Raw genomic sequence first — 7,582 nt, 5'->3', positions numbered from 1 at the left:
TAAAAAGTGGGCAAAGGATATGAACAGACACTTCTCAAAAGAAGACATTTATGCAGCCAAGAGACACATGAAAAAATGCTGACCATCACTAGCCATCAGAGAAATGCAAATCAAAACCACAAGGAGATACCATCTCACACCAGTTAGAATGGCAATCATTAAAAAGTCAGGAAACAACAGGTGCTGGAGAAGATGTGGAGAAACAGGAACCCTTTTACACTATTGGTGGGACTGTAAACTAGTTCAGCCATTGTGGAAGACAGTGTGGTGAGTCCTCAAGGATCTAGACCTAGAAATACCATTTGACCCAGCCATCCCATTACTGGGCATATACCCAAAGGATTATAAATCATGCTGATACAAAGACACATGCACATGTATGTTTACTACAGCACTATTCACAATAGCAAAGCCTTGGAAGCAACCCAAATGTCCATCTGTGACAGACTGGATTAAGAAAATGTGGCACATATACACCATGGAATACTATGCAACCATAAAAAAGGATGAGTTCATGTCCTTTGTAGGGACATGGATGCAGCTGGAAACCATCATTCTCAGCAAACTATCACAAGAACAGAAAACCAAACACCGCATGTTCTCACTTACAGGTGGGAACTGAACAATGAGAACACCTGGACACAGGAAGGGGAACATCACACACCGGGTCCTATTGTGGGGTCGGGGGAAGGGGAGGGATAGCATTAGGAGATATACCTAATGTAAATTACGAGTTAATGGGTACAGCCCACCAACATGGCACATGTATACATATGTAACAAACCTGCATGTTGTGCACATGTACCCTAGAACTTAAAGTATAATAAAAAATAAACAAATAACTAAAAATAAATAAAATAAAAGTAAAACATAAAATAAAAAAATAAACCGCTTTTGTCCTGTGCTTCTTATCTGGCTACAACTAAAATTAGAACTCACATATAGTCTTTCATGTTCTGAAATATGAAATAGAAAATGATACAAAAATCACTTTACTGGTTGCCAAAAAGGATTGAGAAAAAAACACAATGAATCATCAACTTCTGCTAGAGAGGGAAAAACAAACTGAGCAACCATTGATGCTAAAGATGATCACGTCAAACAGTTTACATATAGTATAAATGATCCCATTTAGATGGCACACACATTCTGTGCGGTAGGCATCACTATCTCCATCTTTGGAGGAAGACTGAGATCCACAGGGTTAAAATGCAGTTTTTAGGACCAGACATCAAGAGAATGATCAAGCTTAAGTTGGAGCCCATCCTCTAGGAAGGTCACGCCTACAGCTGAACAGCAGGGACTAGGGATAGTTCGTTCAAACTCCTAGACTCTTCGATAAGGAACGTGAAGCTCAGAGACACTTGTGTTTACATAGAGACTTGAATCAGGGTCTCCACTGAACTCCAGTTTTGTGTTATTTGTGTGAATTACATCACATAACTGCAGTTATACACCAATGTAGAGAAACCAAGGGTATAGCACATTTGCACACAAACCTCTTTCGGCAGAACTGTTTTCAAATAAAAAATAAAATACCTCACTTTAATATACGAATTCCCAACTATTATCTCAACTAAACTTTACATTATCTCAACCAAATCACAGTATTTACAGTCTTTTTTTTTTTTTTTTTTTTTTTTTACGGTAAGTAATGTTTTATTTTCTCTTATTTACTCACTGTACTTTAGGGAACAATTCGTTTTTCATGTGTAACTGGTATAATAGGAGAGAGAGACAGATATGTCAATCTTGTACCTAGAAAGGAGGCAGAGCAAGGCCACCTCGAGGAGGACACTTTGCTGATGCGCACCATGGATTTAGTCCCCGTGGCCTGGCCACTGCTAGGAGCAGCTCCTTCACAGGGGGTGTTCCTGGTATCTGTAAGGTTATGGGTCCATATTTACGAAGAACCCATAGGCACTCATGGCCAGAGATAGTTCAACTCGACTTTATCTGTTTTTATGAACTAAAGCTGATAAACTGTCTAGTTTCAAAACCTTTTCAGTGACAACCTCACCAAAAGTGAATGAGCAGAGACCTCTGGTTTTGTTTGTTTGCCAAATACAGCCCTGGATAGCAGAAAAATTACTAACTCACACACTCGACATTACTTCAATAAGTCAGTCATATGAACATCAATTGAGAAATATGAAAGAACAGTAATAAGCCTCTATCTCCGTAGTGTCAAATGTATTAAGAAAACTAGTCTACCTTAAATTACTCACGTTCCTTTTAACATAGATATTTTGCGAGCAAACATTGCTTAAGATTTTGAAGCTGGAACCTCCCATTTCTGGTGTGATTTATATCACAATCTCCACATTCGTACCACTGCTAACTACCCCTTCATATGGCACAGAGAGGCATAAAATGTTCATGCCCACAGCAGGGACTAGGGATAGTTCATTCAAACTCCTAGACTCTTCTAGCTTCATAGCCGTTATCTTTTAAAATTCTCACAATGACCCTATTAGTAGGTACTATCAAGCAGATTTACATACAGGAAACCTCGGGCCTGGTGAGGTCAGCCTGTCTGAGGTCATATGGCCAATAATGAGAAGTAGGGTTTAAAAGCAGCTCTAACAGGTCCCAAAACATCTGCTTAAAGCACATCCTTGATCAACGGGCCTTATTCAAACTCTGCTGCTTGGGTTAAATCTTGGAAGGCTTCTCTAAATTTACTTCAGGGTAAGTACCTCTTCAAATAGGTCCTCTCACCCATAATCCATCATTCTGCTGCTCTGTACGGTGAGAGTTGGCACCAAGGAATACTTGCCAATTAAACAACATGTCGGGCTGGAGGGACGGATCTGCTTTCCTCTGCAGTTGCTGCCACAGCCCACATCGCTGACGCCTTCCAGAGTGCCTGACTTGCCACCCAAGAGGCAAGAATCCTCTTAGCAGCCGCTCCCATCACCAGCTCTTCCCCAAACCCAGGGCCAGCCCCCTCCCAATTTCTGGGAGACGTACAGCACCGTTACCACCCACGACGCTTGACTTCGCGGTCGCAGGTCACATTCTTTCTAGGCATTCACTGGAAGATGATGGTGTCAAGAAACAGGGCATAACATTTCAAATCACAAGCATTTTTTGAGAAAAAAAATTTTAGCAATTAGTCAAAATATGAAGATTTAACAACTACTCTTATTTCAGGTCAACGATGCTTTAAATATTTACTAATATTAACTATACAGTCATAGAATAAATACTTTGTCAGATTTGCTTTTTTGATAAAATATGGTTGAAAAGTCCTGTTTTCATAGTTGAGTGGGATAAAACTGGAATGTACTTTTTTACAGGTCTTGAAGCAGATACTATCACATACTCTACTCCATTATAATAAATCATGGTAATGTACAAATAGCATTATAACCGCTGTGATTCCATGAAATCCTGTTAAAAACAAGTACTTTCACAGTTTCTGTCCCTTACCAGCATGCAGGTAAGCGAGGTCTGGGTTTTCGATGTCAGGATGCTGTTCCTTCAAATGGTTCCGGAACTCCACAGGGACGTTGGTCCCGTAGTCACACTTGGGACAGTTGTACATCTTGACTCCTTCGTGTTTGCCAGTATGCAGAATGTGTTTGCGGATATTTTCGGCACAGTTTGACCTACCAAGTGAGACAGAAAAGTAAATCTTATTAAGGTCAAACCAATAACCGTACATTACACATAGTGACATTAGATAACAATGTCTCTATGTGTTTGGTACTATTTTAAGTGCTGTACTCACATAATAATTAGCTTATATAATACATCAGCCCTGTGAGGCTGGTAGTTTTTATAACCCTGGTATGAATTTTTCAGTTGGTCTTTTAGCTTCATTTCTATGAAGAACCAGAAATACCAAATCCCAAGCACTATTATTTTAATATCAAATTATTCTGGTACCACTCGAGGGCAGTGAAGGTGTCAGCTGACCCTGAGAACACACCTATCACCAGTGAGGAGTGGCACAAAAATGTAAGCGCCGTTGCCTCCACTGAATTTAGAGCATTTGGGGAACAAAGACACTGGCTTTTAAGTTCTGTCAAGCAAGGTGCTTCTAAGTGGGCTCTAAAATAATTTGAAGATGGAGTTGTAGCTAGAAACAGCTCCCAGGCTCAACTCCAATATTTGGGCAACATGTGAATCCCATGGAGCTTTCTGTGATGATACAGGCTCTTAAGAGTGATGACATGGAAAACACAACGGAGGGCCCCCGTATATTCCATGCCACGGTGCCACTGAAATCAGGGGTGGGCTCCTCTCCCAGTGTTTTCCGGCAGAATTAGAAATACAAGGCCTGAAATAATCAGCCAACTGGGAAGGGGGTGCTGGTTTTTGAGGCAAACTGTTCTGCTTGCTCTGTTATCCCTGTCAGTTCCTTTGCCACAGGTCAGACTGCACGTCTAGACTCTTTCTGAATACACATGCAGAGCTGTTTTCCTTTCGTCTTTGTCATTTTTAGAACAGTAATAAAAAGAGCCCTATACAATTTCAAGCAGGTGTTGAGGAGTTATCTAGAAAGAAACAAAAAAATCACGCTGGCCTCAGATTTCCTACAGACCAAAATTAAATGCCAGAAGAAAATAGAGCAATATGTTTATCACCATTACCCAAAAGCATTGCTGAAGAACAAAATCCTGCAAGATGTTCCTAGAAGAAAGATTTCCATGACCAAATAAGATCAGGGAATGGTAGTTAGCCAACACATCTCACAGTGCACTTCAGAATGGGAGGCTCTAAGAAGAAACTTCATGTAGGTCTACATTGCCTGAACACTTCTAATTCGAATTGCTTTTGTGTATAATATTCAATTACACCATGTTTATTTTTCAGGGACTATACCTGGGGAAATAACGGTCAAGGAAGTGAAAACGATTGTTCTCTCTCACACACAAAGGCAGTCAATGACGCTAGAAATTCAAAGACTCAGTAAAGATGGTATCTATCCACTCCTGACAAGGAGTATGGGAAGTATCGTCCCAGTGAGGCAGAATTAATGTAAATGGCACTAGGAACGGTATTTCCAAGACAGAGGGACAGGGATGTCCTTTCCTACAGACTCTGGACAAAGCTAAAACGCAAATGTGTTCCTCATGAGTGGGGATCTCATATTCTGGGAGCAGTCTCGTACCTACATCCAGATTGTCCTTTGGAAAAGTTCCTGCTACTTCCCTCCCATCTCCAGGCAGGGCTTGTCATCAAATGTACATGTACAACTAAATCTGCTCAGTATAATTAAATTGAACAAATCAAATCCCTCTATACCTAGGAAGAGGACTAGAAAGAAATACATCAAAATATTAACGCAGCTATACTGCAATGCCCACTTACTCTTATTTTTCAAATATAAAGTTTTATATGTTAAATATATATATTTTAAAATTAAAATAACACCACCTTTTCAAAATAAAAAAAGGACTAGAATAACAGATATTTTCTCAGCTATTTTCAACTTGCTTTAGGCAAAGTCTCTGTCAATCTGGGTGTTAAATTTCCCTGAGATCTTAGACTAAATACATGCGAGACAGTGAATGTATGCACACAAGCTTCTTTCTTTCATGAGTCACTACTGAATTGTAAAACCTGCTTTATATATAAATTCCCTATTGTGAACTAACAATTACTGTAAGAGGAAAAAAGAAAAGAGTAAGTACCTAACGCATGCCAGGTACCTCCACTGACTTGGCGCCTTTGAAGGCAAGCAGGACCCTCTTGAGGTCAAGACTGCCACACAATCCACAGAGAAGAAGGTAAATACCACAATGACAAGCTGGCTACACAGGCTGTACAGCTGGTGAGTGGTTAAGGCAGAATCCTAACCTAGGTTTTCTGTTTTCGAGGCCAGAATGTTGGTATGTTTTCAAGTACACCACAGCCAGCTTTCCCTTTAAAATTTACATATCAGAGACACCAGCACACTCTAAGCAAAGGGTAGGACTGTAGAGTCTCTTAAATGCATAATTATCTTTAGAGTAACAGCTCTGGATCATGTCAGAAATAACACAGGAAAACGTCTGAAGGTGACTGACACAAATGTCCACTTTTATGACACTTAAAAGGAAAAGAAACAATTTTTTTTTAGTTCTTAATTCTGCAGATTTCCAACATGTTTTCTACAGCATTATAGACACCTCCTAAATTCACCATTGTTTACTGACACTGGGGAGAGAAAACAAAAGCTACTACTGTACTTAATTAGTACTGTTTATCAGGAATGTAGATTCTTTGGTACCACCAACACTATTTCCTTATGTAAAATGTTAGGCATGAAACATCATCAAAGACAATCACCAATCATATGAAGAAATTAAAATTGCCAAAATAAATACATTTCAATGTATGATGCATATTTACATGGAGAACAATATAAGCAATGAATCCTAACATTCAGGGAAGGAAGAAAGAGATAACTTTGAAAACAGATTATTTTGTTTTCAAGAAGGCTGTATCTAGGACAAAAATAAGCCAGTATCTCTCAGTAACTAAACAGCATGTAGGATCTAACAACTGGGGACTATTACTGAAATAGGTAAGACGTATATGGGGACTGAGGGAGGGGAGAGAATTTAAAAAGGTGGGAAGCTTCTTTTATTTGAAAATATAAAATAAATCAAGAAAGATGTGGTATGAAACTTGAGATTTTAAAAGGCATTAAGGACCATTCCACACATATATTCTTATACCAATATATGCATATGCTTGTATACAGGATGTATATATACACACTGTGTTTTTATGTTCTATTATATAATACATATGTGTGTATGTATATTTGTAATTGTATGTTTTAAACATATACATACCACAAGCATAAACACATGCAGACAAGAAGGAATTGGGATGCATTTGGGGAAATGAGAGTGAGTGTTAATGTGTATGGAGTCTCTTTGGGTAATAAAAATCTAAGATTGCTTGTAGTAATGGTTTCACAATTCTGGTAATATATTAAAAAACAAGGAAGGCTGCAATTTCAATGGGTCACTTGTCAAATATATGATCTATCTCTCCACTAAAACAAAAACGAACACAAAAGAACTCTTGTGCCGTTGTCACCCTTCTTCCTGCCACTGGAACCTTAGAGCCCACATGTTCAGGTGGTAAAGTTACCAAGAAGAGGTTCTCAGCCTCCATGGGCCTTTACCTCAGTAAGCAATAAATTTTTAAGTCATTCAAATTGCAGAGTTTTGCCTGATGTGCAGCTACTGCAATTATCACGTGCTGCTAATCTCCTTCCTCAAACCAATGCTGCATAAAACCTCACCATACCAGCACACACATGCATTCACACACACACACACACACACACACACACACACACACACACACACACACACCCCGATTCGAACCCTCTTTACTAATCACCGCACAGCAGATACCCTGGGTGAAGAAGAAGTAAACTAGGCCCATTCCTGAGCTAGTGTGACTCCGCCTGGTCTCACACTGCTCCTCTGGAAATATCCCTAGACCTCATTTTATCTCTGATTTTCCCTCTTCTGCCACCTGGGACCTCCTGTCACAAGCCAAGAAGCTTACTCCTGTCACCATCTATATGCATCTTGGTGTTTCCCTGTGGGCGAGTTAAGAAATTTTT

General features: G+C 39.5%; 1 protein-coding gene across 1 annotated transcript in view; it reads right to left on the bottom strand.

The window, feature by feature from the left end:
* The window catches only part of ZNF407 (zinc finger protein 407), a 478,257-nt gene that overhangs the window by 152,014 nt on the left and 318,661 nt on the right, over positions 1-7,582 (bottom strand). The window contains 1 exon segment of the mRNA XM_017866127.1: positions 3,436-3,614. Coding sequence (XP_017721616.1) covers positions 3,436-3,614 — 179 coding nt within the window.

The sequence above is a fragment of the Rhinopithecus bieti genome, unplaced genomic scaffold (assembly GCF_001698545.2).
Source record: "Rhinopithecus bieti isolate Rb0 unplaced genomic scaffold, ASM169854v2 scaffold_84002, whole genome shotgun sequence".
In the NCBI taxonomy this organism is placed as follows: domain Eukaryota; kingdom Metazoa; phylum Chordata; class Mammalia; order Primates; family Cercopithecidae; genus Rhinopithecus; species Rhinopithecus bieti.
Note: the sequence above shows the minus strand (reverse complement) of the source record. Positions and strands in the feature narration are given on the sequence as shown.